This window comes from Monodelphis domestica, chromosome 5 (genome assembly GCF_027887165.1).
Source record: "Monodelphis domestica isolate mMonDom1 chromosome 5, mMonDom1.pri, whole genome shotgun sequence".
NCBI lineage: Eukaryota > Metazoa > Chordata > Mammalia > Didelphimorphia > Didelphidae > Monodelphis > Monodelphis domestica.
The window spans coordinates 151910416-151929771 of record NC_077231.1 but is presented as its reverse complement, the minus strand read 5'-3'; the positions used below and the strand labels follow the sequence as shown (position 1 = coordinate 151929771).

General features: G+C 38.7%; 1 protein-coding gene across 2 annotated transcripts in view; it reads right to left on the bottom strand.

Annotated features, from left to right (window-relative positions):
- The window catches only part of ELAPOR2 (endosome-lysosome associated apoptosis and autophagy regulator family member 2), a 209993-nt gene extending 191636 nt beyond the window's left edge, over nucleotides 1-18357 (bottom strand). Inside the window, exon 1 of one of the 2 annotated variants that reach the window (XM_001369205.5) lies at nucleotides 17463-18357. In XM_001369205.5, coding sequence (XP_001369242.2) covers nucleotides 17463-17654 — 192 coding nt within the window. In that variant the 5' untranslated portion in view covers nucleotides 17655-18357. The remainder of the gene's footprint in view (nucleotides 1-17462) is intronic. The other variant, XM_056799462.1, reaches the window with a different exon arrangement.
- Between the last annotated feature and the right edge of the window lie 999 nt (nucleotides 18358-19356).

Genomic DNA, 19356 nt, shown 5'->3' with positions numbered 1-19356 from the left:
TCTGACCTCCCACACTTTCTAGCCATATGCCCCTGGGCAAGGTACTTAACTTCAATTGTCTAGCCCTTACTAATTGTCTTAGAATTGCTATGAAGTAGCCATTTTAAAACAGAAGGTAAGGATTAAAAATGTTTTGTATTTTTTAATCTCTTTTGATCTCAAATCTAGTACTCTATGCACCAAATCATGCAGCCTCCCAAAGGCCTTGGGTTCAAATTCTATCTCTGATGCTTGAGTGTATCATGATGACCTAGACTAGCCATTTGATATTTTCTAGGCCTCAGTTTCCTCATCTGTAAAATTAGGGAGTTGGATTAGATGGCCTCTGAAATCCCTCTCACCCCTAAATCTTTAATCCTATGAAATAAAAAGGTGCTATGAAATGTATAACCTTTTGGTGTCAGACTATACTCTTTCCACTAATATGAATAGTTAATAATCATCCTTCATGTGCCCTGGTTCTGTTCCACATTAATTCACAGAATTAGATTTGGGCCTGAAGGCACTGAGCTGCCTTCATTAATTTCCTTCACCACAGATATGAAACTAACTGGTTGGAGTTAGTTATCTTTTTCCCTGAATCACAGATAAAAAATGTATTTTTACTTGTCTTATCAAGACTGTAGTAAATGAACTCCACCTAATAAGCAAATCCTACATCCACAGTCATAGAAGCAATCAGTTAGATCAACTCATCAATTTTAACACATCCTTTATGTCTGTCCCCTCTTCTCCACTCATACCATTTCTCTCCCAGCTCAGATCCTCACCTTTTAATTGGACTGATTGCTTCCAGCCTCTTTCCTCTTAGAATTTGACATCCTCAATTTTGATTTCTTAAGTCTGCCAGGCTACCTCCTCTCTCTATGCCTTTGCATCAGACTGGCCACTATGGTTGTGATGTACCCCCTCTTCACCTTCATCTGCTGAAATAATTGGCATCCTTCAAGGCTTAGCTTGGAAGTGACTGTCTATGGGCCTCCAGGAGTATCCTGATCTGCATTACCCTCCTTAACCCCATCTTTACCAGACAGTAGTTCTCTCTTCCTCCTCAAATGATCTCATTTTATCTTATCTATTTACATGATGGATTCCCCAGTAGAATGGTAACTTCTTAGACTTAGAGTCTTTCATTTATCATCTTATCTTTAGTACCTACCACTATGCCCTGTAGATGATTAAGAAATGTGTATTGTGGGGGAAGCTGGGTAGCTCAGTGGATTGATAGCCAGGAGGTCCTGGGTTCAAATTTGACCTCAGACACTTCCCAGCTGTGTGACCCTGGGCAAGTCACTTTACCCCCATTGCCTAGCCATTACCACTCTTCTGCTTTGGAACCAATACACAGTATTGACTCCAAGATGGAAGGTAAGGTTTTTTTTGTTTTTTTTTTTAAAGAAATGTTTATTGTGTTGTACAGATTTGGAGACCCGTTTTGAGTCTAATAACAACTTGTTCTGGAGCTTTGGGGATTTTTCTTTTTTAATACATACACAGGGCCAGGGAATAGTCGAACCACTACTAACTTCATAAGCATAGCCATATTTCATCAAATCTTGCCTTGCTTCAAATGTGAGCAGGTCAGCCAAGCCAACTTTCCTAAAATGATAGCTCAATAAATGTATCTGTCTGATTGTGCTTTCTAGAACAATTCAAAGAGCAGAAATGTGCAGTGAAAGGAGTTCTGGGTTTGGGACCAAAAAGACTTAGATTTAAAGTCCAGCCCTGGCATTACCTGTATAGTCTCAAGAAAGTCGCTTTGCCTTAGTTTCCTCATCTCTATAAAATGAGGAGGTTGGACCAGATGACTTCCAAGGTCCCTTCTAGTTCCTAAGTTCAATTCTGCCTCAAAATTATACTCCCAACATGTATAACTACAGTCCAACCAATGCTTAACTACCCATGTTAATAATGGTAGTAGATATCATTTATAGTTTGATATTTAGTTGGTCTATATATTGCCACATGGAGAGAAGGGGCAGCTAGGAAGCTGAGTAGATTAAGAGCCAGTCCTAGAAACAAGAAGTCCTGGGTTCAAATCTAGCCTTGGATACTGCCTAGCTGTGTGACCCTGAGCAAGTCACCAACCTTCATTGTCTAGTCCTTACCACTCTTCTGCCTTGGAACTAATACACAGTATTGACTCTAAGATGAAAGGGAAGGGTATTTTAAAGAGAGTTAATAAGGACCAGAATTACTTGAAATCATATAAAAAAAAATTCAATTATTGAAAAGTCCTGACCAAGTAACCAGTAGTGCCAATCAGATTCTGGTGCCTTAAATGTGAGTCACTCTTCTTCTTGCCCCATCTGAGAGATACAAACATTCGCATGGAGGTGGCAGGAGCAGAACCACTAGCCTGAGTGACCAACAGATTCAAAAACAAATGCCTTGATAATCTCAAACTGACCATAAATGATAATCCAGAGCAACAGAAAGCAACATTGCTTCTCTTCCTGGGAGGGCAGATAAACAGGCCACATTCTAAACTGCTGCCAAAAGAAAGCATTCTCACTAATTAGCGCCTCTGGGTTAAAGAAGATTATAATAAGGGCAGTAGAGTTGGCACTACTTTTTTTAGGAGTTTGGGTATGATGGTTGCTCATAGCTCCTGGGGCTGAGGAGAATCTGCCAAACTACTTTCTGCAGATCTGCAAGATGGCAGATACAAAAAATATGAAACCAACAAGCTCTAGCTTCCATAAGGATTGTTATTTTAAACCAAAGGAGCTCTTAGGATACTCTAGATTTTAACATCTCTGTTTCATAAGGATGCTCAAGCTACAAGTTGCCTCTCAAGTAAAATCTGAATTTTTTCCCTAAAACCTTTACTTTCTGTCTTAGTATTGATTCTACAACTGAAGAGTGCCAAGGGCTAGGAAATCAGGGTTAAGTGATTTGCCCAGGATCATATGATTAGGAAGTGTCTGTGGACAGATTTGAACCCAGACCCTCCTGATTCCAGGTCTGGTACTCTGGCCTCTATGCCTCCTAGCTGCCCCAAAACCTGTATTTTAAGTGGTCGGCTTTTGGATTTAAGAAGTTGCATTAAGATATTTTATTGAGCAAGTCACTTTGTCTTAGTTTCTCCATCTATAAAATGAGATGACTAGACCAGATAACATCTAAGGTTCTTTCAAATTCCCAAGTTCCCTTCTGCCTCAAAATTATGTTCCTAATATGTATAACTACAGTCTGACCAATGCACTATTTTATGTTTGTACTATAGATGGGTGGTGAAGTGAATAAAGGGTGGGGCCTAAAGTCAGGAAGAATCAATTATATATATATATATATATATATGTATATATATACATATATATACATATATATATATATATATATATATATATGAGTTCACATCTAGCCTCAGACACTTAATAGTTGTGTGACCTTGGGCAAGTTACTTAATCCTGTTTGCCTTAGTTCGTAAATTTGTAAAATGAACTGGAAGAAGAAATGTCAAATTACTCTAGTATCTTTGCCATTAAAATCCTAAATAAATGGGCTTATGAAAGAGTCAAATACAATTGAAACAACTGAAAAGTATAGTTATATTAATTCAGTAGAGGAAACTTCTGTACATTTGTGTATTTACTTCATCAGCTCTTAAGGAAGGGCTGGCTGGCCTTCATACAAAATTTCCTATTCAGGAACAATGTCTAGGCAAAAAGCAACTAGTAACAGAATACACAGAAACTATGAATCAGCTGTAAGCTAAATTCCAGATTATGCTTATATCAAGGAACAAAACTCACAGAGTAATGAACTAAAAGATAAATAGAAACCTAATCTTACCTAATCATTTCTTTTCCTATGATAGTGTATGATCATGGATAATCATTTCAACTCTCAGAGGAATGTGTAATTGTAAAAGAAACATATATACCATCTTCCAAGGTACCTAGAAGAAAATATCTGGTCCAATAACCAACCCAAAAAAGGCCCTCTCTAACAACACTCCTCACAGATGATCATCCAGGCTCTGCTTAAATACTTCCAACAATAAGGAACTCATCAACTGGGGACTATTTCATTTTATAACATCTCAATAAGAAAAGAGTTGTTTTTTTATAATCTTTGAGAGCACTTTTTTCAGCACCATTGCTGAAATAAATACAAAATTTTTTCAAATAATTTTCTCCATTGAACTCGTATAACTAAAGACATCATTTGAAATAGAAGGCAAGGCACTGGGCTTTGTGAAGATTAAATTTAACTCTACCCTGATTGTGAAAATGAAATTAACTTTCCCCTGGTTGTGAAAATTAAATTAACTCCCCTGCCCATTTTTTTATTTAATCACTAAAAGTGTAAACATTCCACTTAATCATTTATTGGGAAGGTCTGTGACCCATGTGTACAATAGTGGGTGACAAATCAGAATCAAACTGACTGCCCCATGGGCCATCCTAAGCAAAGCTTCAACTGTGATTGGTAGGTGCAAAATTAGGGGAAGGCACAGGAAGTGAATGCAAAAGAAAGTGTCTTTAAAAGGGAGTTACAACTTCCTAAGTGGAGTTAAACTTGAACTTCTTCTGGAGTTCAGAATTTGAGTTGGAGGCTGAGGAAGAATCTGATGACTGGACCTGAGACCCTGTTTCTGGTGAGACTGTCCTTAAATCTCTCCCTTTGGACTGACATGTGATATGTGAAAAAAGGCTGACTCTTTTCCTGGATTTTCTGAAGCGACTAACCTCAGGAGAGACCTACCTCTTGAGAGAGACTTCCCCAGGTTCTCAGCTTTGCTGAGGCCTCTTGGGCCAAGTACTAGCTCTCCCTGCCCAGGTTAAGCCAGGGGCCAGGAGTAAATTATTTGGTGCTTACCCTAGATATCTTACCCTATCCTCTCTCTGATTTCTTACTTCATTCCTTCTATATTTTGTAAATAAATTGTTAAATGAATCTCCTTGGAATTTTATAAAATTCTTGGTGCCCCTATTTTAAGTAATCCAGTCCTATTTTTTATAATTAGCCCCTTTTTCCCCTTACAACTTGGAGTCAGGAAGAAAAGGGTTCAAATTCTGCCACAGACATTTGAGAATTGCCTTGGTTTCCTTATCTCTAAAGTAGAAATAATAAATAGCACTTACCTCAGCATTTTGGTACAAGGTTGAGATGGTTTATATAAAGTGCTTTACAAAATTTACAACCTCTTATAAATTTGAGCTATTATTATCTTTCCCAAAAGGGTTCTTTAGTAAATCTTTAAAATTATTCCTTTTAGAGTTGCTAAAATAATTACAAAAATAATTATTCAAATATTTTTTTCTCTTCTGAATTCATACAACTACAGGGTAAACAAAAAAATTTAAGTGTTATATGTGCATGGGCTGCTATTTTTGTTAATTCTTCTTCCACACAAATACTACTCCCATGATGCCCAGCAACAGTGGAAGTGAAACTATAATATCAGGCAGCATAGCACAGACTTTGGTCAACTGTGAAGGGTTTCAGTTATAACAAATGATGAAGTGCACAGATTAACAGGTATTAGAGATGTATTCAAAAGTTGGCTCTAATGAGCAAAGTGTTCATGGACCAGACTTATGGATATATTTCTAATATTTCCCACAATTGATTTCTGAATCCTTAAACTGGATGGGATTTAAATTTTGTGGAACTTAAAAATTAAACCTCTATTATTATCTGCAGTCTGGAATTTAGAAGGTTGTTTGTGATGTCAAAAACATACATTTAGCATCTGTATAGCTTGGTGCCAATGTTCTAGAGGAAGAAGGTTTGATAAGCAGAGCTTCTTTCTGGGGTACCCTGCTCTTGCTATCCATTCCTTTATCTTGCAATTGATTGTCAATATTATGTTAATACTTCTATTGTTTCACTTGCTTGATTGACGCCCACAAACCCCCTATCCTTGAAGTCTAGAATAAACAGTGCAGCTTGCTCAGCCCACTCTCTGACTCCCGAGTGCTGACCTGCTGACACCACTCTAACATTCTCTCTCTGTGCTCTGTCTCCGTTTCATCTATGCCTCAATTTCTCTAGTTCTTAATCTTAACCCATTGTTTTCCCAGCTTTCAGCTTCCCTCCATAGGTGATTAAACCCACATGGGCTGGTCCACTATAAACTGTATAGGACTAGAAAGGTTTTGAGTATGGATCAACCTATCTAAGTGCACAGAGCTTCAAAATCAGCAGTATCATTAGATGAGAAAGTCTTTGTCCAAGTTAAACCACTAAACAGATGAAATTAAAAATGGCCTTCAGTCTTATGGCTTCTTTATCACTTCTGGCATGATTGTAATAGACAGGAAAAAAAAAGAATAGAGTGTCCTAGGAATCATGGTTTTTAAGATGACCAATTAACATTAATGTAACTGTTGCTATTCTATGCAAAGAGATGGCATATATAGTGGCTAGAACTCTGGGTTTGGCTTCAATGTTGCCTGGTTTCAGTTTGCTTTTCATCTTGACTAGCATCATACACTGGGCAGTTAGATGAATGGAGCCCTGAGCCTGGAGTCAGTAAGAGTTCAAATCTGGCCAGATACACTTACTAGCTGTGTGACCTTGGGCAAGTCACTTAACCCTGTTTTCCTTAGTTCCTCATCTGTAAAATGAGCTGGAAAAGGAAATGGCAAACAAATCCAGTGTCTTTGTCAAGAAAATCCAAAATGGGGCCAAGGAGAGGCAGATACAACTGAAAAATGATACAAAACTACAACATGGTACAACAAAAATAACACTGACTTTGGAGTAAGAGGATATGGCTTTGAACTCCATCTTTGATACTAACAACATGTGACCTTGGGCCAGTTACTTAACATCTCTGGACCTCAGTTGCCTCATTGGTGAATCAGATAACCTCTGAGATTCCTTCCACTCTAGGTCTATAATCCTATAAAGCCATTGAAAGGAAATAAAAGTAGAAAGTGGCTCTGATCATCACTATTTCTTAAAGAAATTTCAGCAGAACAAACGTCACCACAATTAGGTCAAAGGAGCCTCAAAACTACCTTGACCAACAATATCTTTGGCTAGGAGATACACATTACAGCCTGAATTCCAGTGATTTTGAAGATGTATTTATTTGTAAAACACTATGGACTAAGACTACTGAAGATTATGAACAGCATTACTTCTGAAAACTGTGAAAAGTAGTAGAAGGAAAAATGAGTATGCAGAAATCTTGGCATCAGACTCAACGACAAAATGTTCAAAGACTTGTGTGTGAGGTGCTGAGGATTCAGGAGAAAAAAATGCCAAAAGAGGTAGCTCATCCCAAGTGCATTTACACATATCCTGGAAAATGGACGAGAAGCCATGAAATTGAAGAGATTTGCCAGCGTTTCTGTGGCAGTCTATTCTCCTCATTGATGGCAATGATAACATGACAGCCAGACTCTGAAACCTTAGTATTTGAAGGACCATATGAGGAACTTTAAATACACTCAAGTAAATAAAATCAGGAAGACCAGTTAGAAAAGAAAAGGTCAAGATCACTCTACTGCAAATATGAATAACATGGAAATAGGTTTTGAACAATGATCTATGTGTAACCCAGTGGAACTGCTTGTCAGCTTCAGGATAGGGAGGAAAGAGTGTGGGGAGGGGAGATGGAGATCATGAATCATGTGAGCATGGAGAAGTATTCTAAATTTTAAAAAAAGAAGAAGAAAAGAAAAGGTATAGGAGAATGAATAAAGTACTAGAATTGGAATCAAGAAGACCATTTCACTAATTCATTTTTATGCTCTTTTCCCCAAAGGCAAATCACAAAGAGGCCATGCAAGAGCCAATGTTCATTTCACATTATACAAAAATCCCCCAACTACCACTCAGCATCACCAAGTGAGTTATCTGCAGAGATAAAATTGGGCGGCCAATTATGGATGTGGATGTAAATTTGCTTCTGTAAATTACTGCCTATGTAACCTATGGCAAAATGCTTAATCTCTTTAGGTTTCAATTTCCTCATTTGTAAAATAGTGAAGATGGGACTATATGCTCTGTTTGGCATTCAAAACCTAGCTTTCTCCTATCTTTCTGTCTTCTTACCTTATTGTCCAACATATACTCTTCAAACCAGTGCATTGGCCTTCTGGCTATTCCACAAAAAAGAAAATCCATCTTAACCCTGGCCATTTTCTCTGACTGTCCACCCATGCCTAGAATGCTCTTCCTTCTCTACTCCAACCATTAACCTCCTTGACTTCCTTTAAGCTCCAACTAAATCCAACCTTTTATAGGAAACCTTCCTCGATCCTTCTTAATTCCAGTGCCTCCACTCTATTTTCTATTTATCTTGTATATAGCTTGCTTTGTACATATTTATTTGCATGTTGTCTCCCCTATCAGACTGTAAGCTTCTTATGGGCAGGGACTGTCTCTTGCTTCTTTTTTATAGATCCAGTGCTTAGCACAGTGCCCAGCACATAATAGCTGCTTAATGTTGATGGATTGATTGGTATTTGTCTTCTGCTTTTAGTGTGTCAATATTGACTTAAAACAAGATACTCATTTCTCTCCCTTTTTTTAAACCCTTGCCTTCCACCTTAGATTCAATATATATGACATAGAGAGAGAGAATATATATATATATATATATATATATATATATATATAATTGTTTCCAAAGCAGAAGAATGGTAATGGGAATTAAGCAACTTGCCTAAGATCACACAGCTAGGAAGTGTCTGAGACTAGATTTGAACCCCAGAAGTCCCATCTCTAGGTCTAGCTCTCTAGTTGCCCCCCCTCTCCCTTTTTTTTTAACCTGTGGAGGGCTCTGCCTGGAAAACATACATATACTATATTACAGGACTTCTATTTGTTGGATAGCATTGTGTTCAGTTGTTCCAGTCATGTCCACTTCTCTGACCCCATTTAGAGTGTTTTTGGCTATTTCCTTCTCTAGCTCATTTGGCAGATGAGGCAAACATGGTTAAGTGACTTGCCCAAGGTCACATAATTAGTGAGTGTCTGAGGACAGATTTTAATTCATAAAAAGGAATCTTCCTGAGTTCTATCCACTGTTCTACCTAGCTGCCCCCATGTGTAGCATTTCTCACCAAACATGCTTAAAGGAGAGTCATCCTTTGCATATAGGTTGGACTATATTGGGTTTTGCTTTTTCCTCCCTTTTCTCTTTCATTTTTATTGCTTATTATATAGGATACTCACTATGCAAGAGAATGAGGAAGAATATATTTGGAAATGGCGATATAAACTCAAAATATGCTATAGCCATAGAACCTGGGTTCAAATCCCATCTCTGAATCTGTGTGATGTTAGGCAAGTCATTTTTCCTCTCTAGACCTGTTTCCTAAAGTATAAAGAGAGGCGTTTGGACTATCTAGTCTCTAAAGCTATATCTAGGTCTAACTCTATGACAACTTTTGCTTTCTAAAGGTCTCATATCAAAGAGAATACTAATTTCTCTCAGATTACTAACAGGATTAGAGAAGTCTTTTAAAGTCTACAAAAGTATTTTTCACCTAAAATGTTGGTTAACAAATATTTTTGTTATTGTTATTTAGTTACTTCCTACTCTTTGTGATCCTATTTGGGGTTTTCTTGACAAAGATACTAGAGTGGTTTGCCATTTCCTTTTCCAGCTCATTTGACAGTTGAGGAAAAAAGGCAGAGAAAATTAAGTGACTTACCCAGGGACACACAGTTACAAACTATCTGAAGCTGTATTTGAACTCAGAACTTCCTGACTCCAAGCCCAGCTCCTCTATCCACCTTGCTGTTCCTGATAGGAAAGGGAGGTCTTTTTAAATCTACAAAAAGCATTTTCTACCTAAAACACCCTGCTTTGGCATCTCCTACAATTCCAAATACTTTTAACTTTATTGTTAAATTTTGGATCAATAAATATTTATAATAATAATAACATAATTATATATATATAATTATATATAATAAAATATAATACATAATTATATATAATAATAATAAATAAAATCAATAAATATTTATTACACAGTGAATGCACCAGATCTTGAGGAAATATAAAAGAAAATGCTTTCCCTATCCTAAAGGAGTTTGCTTACAGGTTAATAAGTTAAGAAGACTTAAAATCTAGTTAGAGAAAAATGACAACAATAAGAAATAACAAAGTGGAATGTAATCAAGTACCACATTGTAGAGTATAGATAAGCAGCAAAGGAATTTGGAGAAGGGAAAGAAAAATGCATTTCATGTTCAAGAAAAGCTTTGAGAAGGAACAGAGATTTTAACTGGAGTTTGAAGGGTTGAATTTCTATCCGGGCCAAAGGACCAGGCAGAAGCATGACTATACACAGTCCCTTAAAATCAAAAAGTATCTAATATGATGGAGCTTCCTAACAATAAGAAATGACTAGACCTATAACTCTACTGGAGGAAGACTAATAAGAAGAAGACTAGAGATTCTGCACTGTACTGTGCTATTTTCATCTATGCTCAAATATGACACTTCACGGATGTGTCAATTCAGTTTTTGTAAATATTGATGGTGTAAAGACTTCACTCACATTTTCCTAAAACATGAGAACTTGATTTAGAGTATAGACAATTTTAAATGGAAATTCTGCCTCCACTAGCCTGGAAAATCATTTTATTATGGTCACTACTCCAAAACAGGAGCTTAGATCTCTTTACTCTAAGTAGTTCATGGCCCTGTGTAACAGTATACTGTTATGCGAATGACTAATTTGAAGTCAGGAGGACCTTGGGTCAGAGACCCAGTACAGAATTCATTAGCTGTGTAACCCTGAGCAAATTATTTACCCTCTGGGTCTCAATTTCCTCATCCATAAATTGGAAATTAATAATATTTGTACCATCTACCTCACAAGAGTAGTTGTAAAGAAAATGCTTTTAAAGTACTATATAGGGATAGATAGGTGGTTCAGTGGATAGAGGGCCAGGCCTAGAGAAAAGAGAACCTGGGTACAAAAATGGCCTCAGACACTCTTAGTGTATGACCCTGGGCAAGTCACTTAACCCCGATTCCCTATCTCTTGCCATTCTTCTGAACTGGAACCAATTCTTAAGTATTAAGGGTTTGTTTAAGTACTAGATAGGAGTGTTCCTTTATATCCTCCCACAGAAAGACTATTTCTTTACCTGCCAGATCCCATCTGACTTTGTAGAATCTACAGTTATTCTATCTCAAAATCTTGTGATTTACTGGGGCTAAAAGAACTAACTCAAAGAAGGCTTTTAAAGATAAGGACAATGGATATAAAACTCAGGAAAGAAAGAGAAATATCCAGGATCAAATATAAAATGTTCTGTTTGGCATTCAAAGTCCTTCATAACCCCTGGCACTTCCCCAGTTTTCTTACATCTTAATGGCCTGATACTCTTCAATTCAGTGGCATTAGCCTCCTTTCTGTTTCTTAAACAAGACATTCTATCTTTCAACCATGGGTGTTTTCATTGGCTGTCCCCCATCCCTGTGCCGTTCTCCCTTCTCATCTTGGCCTCCCAGGACTTAGCACAAAGTCTAGCACAGAGTAGGTAGACACTTAATAAATGTCTGATTGACTGTATTGATAGATTGGTTTCTGGGCTTCTTTCAAGTTCCAACTAAAATCCTACCTCCTACAAGAAGACTTGGGTAAGTCCTCCTTAATCTTAGTATGTTTGTTCTGTTGATTATTTCCATTTTATCATCTAGGTACTTTGTGCTTATCTGTATGTTTTCTCCAAATTAGTCTGTGAGATTTTCAAAAGCAGAAACTATCTTTTACCTTCCTTTGTATCCCCAAAATTTAGCACAATGCCTGGTACATAAGCATTGTCTTTATAAATGTTTATTGACTGACAATTGTTTTTATGTTTTTAATTCTGCAAGTTACAAAAGTATCAACTAATACATATTCAAAGCCAGTAGTTGCATACCATGACCCATGATGCAAATGCAGAGGTAACTAACAAGCTTCTTTAAAAATTGATCAGGGCTTCCCAACTTAAATAATACATGTGTTGGCCACTTAGTTACTAATTCTATTCCTCTTAAGCAGGCATCATCCATTTGGACTAAAGTCTCCAACCTTCCTCTAACTCCCAAACTCAATCAGTTTTCTCTTCCACTTTCTTTTTCTGGCTTAGGCTTATAATGAGCATTTCTGAATTCCATTCCAACTCAGACTGACCTATCATCTTTGTCTCCACTGTACAGATGCAGAACCATTTGTGAAATACCAGTTTTATATATTCATTCTCATAACTCATCTTACCATACTCTCATAATTATATAATACATTTTGCTCTTACATGTATTATCTCACTTTATCTTCATAATATCAATAGATTAGATTTTTTAAATCTACATTTTATAGATTAGGACACAGATAAAGGGAGCCATTGCTAATCGTAATTTTTTATTGGTTTCACATATTTATTGGCTTCACTTCAGAAGGCCGAACAGAATCAATCTATTGCTTTGATTCTTCACTGTTATCTAGACTTTATACTGTTAAAAAACTACATACTGAAGTCTCTAGTACAACCACGGTTGCAGTTTAACCATGCTTTTCATCAGCTTTTATTATCCTGATCATGATGTTTGTACTGCCAACTATTCTATTCCTATTTGTGCTTTTTTTCCCCACCTTATGGATTTGATCACCAACTAAGTTTACCAAGAGAATGTTTTCTATTTAACTTCACATTACTCCATAGCCAAAGGCAGAAGAAACTAAAGTTAACAAACTTTACCTTAATGTTCTTTTCTCCAGCTTCTAACCATGGGCCATTTCCTAGTTTCCTTTTTAAAGACTTCAACCAATCACACCAACTCTTGTTTATGCTATGGCTAAACACTCAATGAAAGGACTTCAAAAGCCCTTCATTTTATTTCTTCCTCCTTTAGTCTCCCTACTGATCCTGAAGCCGTTGCCCTGTACACCTTCATAAGGAGATTAAAAGGAAGGTAAAGTTTATGAAGTTCAACAAGTAATAATCACCATGTTAGACTGACTTCTTAGTACTTGTTTTAAAAAGAATAAATTTGCTAAAGAAGGTGATGGCCCAAATTTTAATAGTATGATGATCAATCCCTGCATTTAATTTACCCCCAAGCTCCCTTTTTTTCTCATATGGTTAAGAGTTGACTATAACTTCCAACTTCAATCACCTGTCACTGTCTTGATTACAATGTCCTCTTTCATATGGTTCACTGTACTCATTATATTCACTCTGTTCCTTACTTGATACTAAATAAAACTATTCATATTTATGTAGCCGTTTAACATGATGCCTCATTTTGCATACATTAACTGTTCTGATCTACCCAATAGCCCTAAGGTTGTAAATCATTATCCTCCTTTTACTGATCACTAATCCTCAAGAAACACAGTCACAGGACTAATAACTGATGAGGCCACATCAAGAGCTCTCTATACATTAACTAGATTTATTCAGTCTGAGATCTTCAACCAACTAGTTAAACTATGTTACTAATTCAATGAACCCAAAGTTGAAGGTCCAAGTTCTACAAGGTTCAATCAGCTTTGCTCAATTTCAAAGCACCCACCCTTGGTCAATTAATCATATTGCAACTATGGGAAGAGGATCAGATAAAATAACACAGTCAAAAAACAATAATCTATAAAATATCTAACAAGTAACAGGTACTGTGCTAAGCTCTGAGGACACAAAGAGAGGCAAAAAAAAAAGTCCCTGCTTTCAAAAAATGTATATCGCAATGGAGATTGCAGACAATCACATATAAACAAATTATAGACAGGATACCTTGGAGACAATCTTTGATGGAAGACACTGGCATTAAGGCAGATAAGGAAAGATTTATTAGAGAAGGAGGGATTTTAGATGAGGTACATGAGGTACAAATGCACTAAACTGAGAGATAGTGTCTTGTGTGAGGAATAGCAAAGAGTCTAGCATCATTGGATTGCAAAATATGGTGGAAAAGAGGTAAGAGAAAAATTATAAGAAGACTAGAAAGGTATGAAGTAGCCAAGTTATGAAGGAGTTTGAACTTAACATCTTTGGTAACTAGATGGCACAGTGGATAGAGTGCTGGTTCTCAAGTTAAGAAAACTTGAGTTCAGATACAGCCTCAAACACTTAATAGCTCTGTGATTCTATAAGTTACCTAGCCTATTTGTCTATTTCCTCAAAAGTACAATGGAGATAATAATAGCACCTACCTCAAGAGTTGTTGGGAGGCTTAAATGAGATATTGCTTTAAAAAATACTTAAAACAGTCCCTAGCATATAATATAGAAATATTTATTGCCTTCCCTCAATCCTGGAGATGACAGAAAGCCATTGGAGTTCATTGAATAGGGAGATCTTGACAGTTGAGGGGAGGATAGACTAAAGTAGGGAGAGATTTGAGAAAGAATGAAAATCTAAAAGACCATTTCAGTAGTCCAGGTGAGAGGTGATGAGGATCTGGACCACAAGGGTAGCAGTGTCAAAGGAGAAAGGGGGACATATGTGAAAGATATAATGAAAGTAGAAGTTATAAGACTTTACAACTTATAGAATGGATATTGGGGAAGGAGAAAAGAGAAACAAGAATTGAAGATACCTAGGTTGGAAACCTGAGTTATTGGCAAAATAGTGGTACTCTTGATAATAACAGCAAAATTATGAAGAAAGAGCTTGGGACAGGGGAGGAGGGAGGGGCTTGAGTTAATTGCTAGACACATTGAGCTTAAGATTTCTCCTGAACATCCAGTTCAAGATGCCCAATAACAAGTTAGAACTGCAGAACTAGAGGTCAGGAGAAATGTTAGGGCTAGATAAGTAGATCTGGGGACCATCAACAAAGAAATGATAACTGAATCCATGAGAGCTGAAGAAATCACCAAACAAAATAATAAAAAGGAAGAAGAGAAGAGGGCCACAGGCAAGGACTTAGGGGATACTCACAGCCAGTGGCAATGATCTGGATGGAGATCTAGCAAGGAAGACTCAGAAGGAACAGTTAAAAAGGCAGGAGGAAATCCAAGATGGAGAAATGTAACAAAACCCAAAAAAGTATCAAGAAGAGTGACTGACAATATCAGTGGCTGCATAGAGACCAAGAAAGATGAGAATGGAGAAAGGTAATTAGATTTGGCAATTAAGAGATCTTTGGAATTAATGAAGAAAGAAGTTCCAATTGAATAATGAAGTCAGAAGCCAGAATGCAAAAAGTTAAAAGAGAGAGGAAAGGAAGTGGAGGCACCTGTTTTAGACAGCCTTATCAAAGAGATCATCAACAAAAGGGAGGAGAGAACTGAAATGATGGCTAGCAGGAATCCACAGAACAACTTAGAGTTTTTTAAGAATAGAGGAGACATGTTTATACTCAGTAAGGAAGCCAACTGCAGAGAGGGAGATGTTAAAGATTAGTGAAAGAATAGGAATGAGCAGGAAGCAATCTGCTAGAGCAGATAAGAGAATGGAATCCCTTGTGCAAGTGGAGGGGTTAGCCTTGACAACTTTCTAGCCACCTTCTGGCACAGTGCATCAGCATAGCAAGAAAAACAATTGTAAGCACACACACTACAATGATATAATCTCCCTGCATATTTTATTAACTAAATTTTATTAAAATTAATACACCAAGGAGCATAGCTTTCCTGAACTTTGATTCTTGATTAACCTGTGTTTTTCAGGTCCTTTTTTCTGGTACCAGATTTAGTTAATCTACTTTTCCTCTGAGTGCAGATTGTGTTCTAACCTACATGACTGCTGAAGTTGTAGTGACTAATTCATTATCACCACAACAACCCCTGCAGGGCCATTACCCTGACCTTCATTCATTTCTATCAGTCTGTTTCCTCTAGCAAGTCTCCAGTAACAGGATAATGTTTCAAGTAAGTTAAGATTTGAGAAGCTGAAAATATATGAGTATGTACTTGCATATATATGGACATATATGCAGTATAAGGAATCTAGGGTTTTTATTGAAGATGCTTTTTCTTTCATGTAACTAACCTTGAAGAAGCAGTTTTAGGGAACCTGGAAGGCTGGGGTTTTCTCTAGATATGATTAACATGAAAGCTGGAGAGGCGAGATTAAAGATTAGGCTCATGATAATTGGGATTTGGGGGTTATTTTTGTTGTGTGTGTGTGTGTTTTAATGATCCTGATAAACTCAAATTAAACACAGCTGCTTGTTGAGATATGCCACAGATTTCCACAACTAAAGTACATCTGGGAGCTAGTAGGCTTTCCTCTTATTTGTTTTTCTATTCATTTCAATCCAACCCAGCCTACTCTGATACCTTGTGTTAGTGAGTGACTGTTTCTTCATGATACATGTACTGGGGAAAGAAGGCAGATGGGCACCCAAGGATATCCAGAGCAAAATGCCTGCTTAATCAGAGCTAGAATAATATGTTAATGTTACAGCAATAAACCGGGGATAGGTCTGGTCCAGTTACACAGAAGGACAACAGCATCTGTTTTTGTCTTGCAAATTAACTGACCTGTCCCTCTAATTCATTATAGGCATCCTAAAATAGGCTTGCTTCTCTGAATCCCCACTGTCTCTTAAAGTGAGAAATTCTGCTTCCTGACATTTATTTTTTTATTAAGAGAAAACATTCTTTGGAAATCAAAAAAGAAAAATAGACAAACTCCAAACAAGTAGTCAATGACACCCAGCCAGAATTCTTGGAACAATCAAGCTTAAGGACCATAAGAGAAGTCTTCCCTCACCCCTGTTTCAATAAATCTACTTGGAGAGAGAGTGATCGAGACAGAGTAATATACCGTGTTAACCTCTTCAGCCAGGGCACATAGCACTCCCCAAAGGCAAAATGCTATTATAGCCGCCTTTTCCCATTCTCACAAACTCCAACACATACTCTTTTCCCTCTCTATTCACCTTCCATATTTATCAAAATCCCAATAAACACTAAAGATCTACTTAGGCAAGTCAATTTAACCCCTAGGAGGAGGCGTGGTGAGGAGTGGGAAAGGAGAGTGAGTGGTGGGAATAGGCAAAGGCAGGAAGAGAGGGGAAGCCCTCCATGCACTGTAGCTAATTCCCTGCATGCATGCAGGGCTCTATAGAGGACTAAGAGAAGCTGGTACTCCAAATCCCACTGGTGGAGGGATTCCCCCATCTCCTTCAGCACGAAATTCTCTCCTTTGACTCACGGTCCCCAACCCTGGAATAAACAAGGAGAGGACTGCGGACTTCCTCAGAGCCCCCAAAATGTGCACGTACAAATTTTAAGAATCATTACCCCTCCCCGCCCCCTCCCCCCCCCCCACAAACATCAGAATTATTATAAGTCACTCTCCCAGTGACCAGCCTGGAGCACAAGCTTGACCCCAAAACGGATGAAACCCCGGATCTTGCAAGGCAGGAATTGAGGGTGGGAACCAGCCAGCGTAAACAAACACACACACACACACACACACACACACACACACACACACACACACACAGAGTCACATACAGAGTCACACTCACACTCACTCTCACTCGCTCCAGGTAAAGGGCGTACTAAGCGACTAGGGCAGGCGCTGCTCACCTCCTGGCAAGGAGGTAATGAAAGGCTGGAGGCAGCGGCTAGGTCCACAGCCCAAGCCGCCTGGCAGCCGGCGGCCAGTGCCCAACAGCAGAGCCAAGCGGAGCTCCAGCACGGCGAACCCCAGCTCCGGAGTGCCCGGAATGGCAGCCCCCTGCTTCTCTTGAGCGCCGCAACCCTGACCAGCCTCTGCATCTTAGCTCCGGGCTGGGGAACTAGCGGAGAGGCAGGAAACCTCCCGGGAGGGTGGAAGATCCAGATGCCTCGCGCGGCGCCGGAGTGGTTCTGCAGCCGACCCGCCGGCAGGGAGCGGGGCGGGCGAGCCGGCAACCTTTAGTCTCCTCTCCACAGCGCGCACCCCACCTGGCCTCTGCTTGCTACTGCTGTTTTTGCTCCAGCCGCTGCCACTTCCCTCGGGATTGTCAGGCTGATAGCGCGGGTCGCCTCCGTCACGCAGGGAAGGGAGGGTTAGGGGTGGGGGTGGGGTGGGGGAGAAGGAGGGAGAGAACGAGAAAGAGAAGGAGGAAGGGAAGAGAAGGGAAGGGAAGGGAAGGAAAGGGCCCTGCGCTGGCACCGGAGGCGGGGAAGGTTGGCGGAGATGGCTTCGAGGGAGGGGACTGATGGGGGAGCTGTCTTTTAGAGAGGTTGCTGTGCTGGGAGAGGATAGCAGGTGGTGTGGGAACTAGGGGGCCAAGAAGAAGCAGTCACCCGCAGCCTCCCTGCCCAGCTGAGCTTTGGCTCCAAGGCAGGATACGGGGCCTCCTAATGCAGGATAGTCTTCCCTGGGGTTGCCAGGGAACGGAGATGGCAAGGGCGTGGGGGAAACCCAGTTGGGTGGTGCCCCTGCCCTGGCCTCTCAACCATCTGGGAGCATCCGCCTCCTGCAGCTGTACAGCACAAGGGGACAAGAGAGCCTCCAGCAAACAAGCCATTTCAGAAACATTTTTTCCAAGACAAGGATCCTATTTTAAAATAATAATAAGCTAGCTAGACAAAGCCCAAATTCTAGTTAAATAGTTGAAATTGAGAAAGCTAAACTAGGTGGGCCAAAATCAGATAGGATGGCCTGACGACAAGGAACTCTCTATTATATAACAACTTTGATAACTGTAAAAAATAAAAACCACAACAACAAAACACTTCACCCTGTAATTTGAGATTTAAATGGGGGAAGGGGAAGGTGATTTGGCAAAATTAAGGCCCCATAGGAGTATCCAGCAGTGTCATTTTAAAGAACATGCCATGTGTCATATTCATTAATAAAAAATGCTATATGAGGAAGACACAATATGCTAAAAAACATTTTCCCTTGTAAAAAAATTAATTTAAAAAAAAATTTAAGTCATTTGCCTATATAACAATCCAATGAAATAACTACCCTATAGAGGAAAAGTTGTAGCAGTCCACTATTCCAAGCATGCTTCTTTTTATTTTGATTTCACCTCTAAAATTTGATCTGATTATTCTCAATAACAAGAGAGTATAGACTTGCCTTCTGCCAGAGGTAGGGAATTCCAAGAAAGCTCTGAGGGCCTCCTGTATAATTTTATAACACAACAAAATAAATTTATACTTAAGACAAGGCCTACAGTTTTAAAATGTAGATTATCCAGTTACTTTCATCTATTTAACAGTTTATCCAAATCAATTATCAGAAATTCCTATGAATTTTGTTGTTGCTATATTTGTTTTGTCTAATTCATGAGCATTAGTTTTGTGCACAATTAAGTTACTGGATCCTTCAGTTTCATTTGAAGTGCTGTTGTAGCTTACCAATGAAAATAGTAAGGTCAGACTTAAAACACTACTATCATTGACTGAGCCTACTGGATCCTGAATTCCCAATAGAAAAAAACAATGTGTGTATACAAATGGCACAAAAATGTAAGAAAAGCAC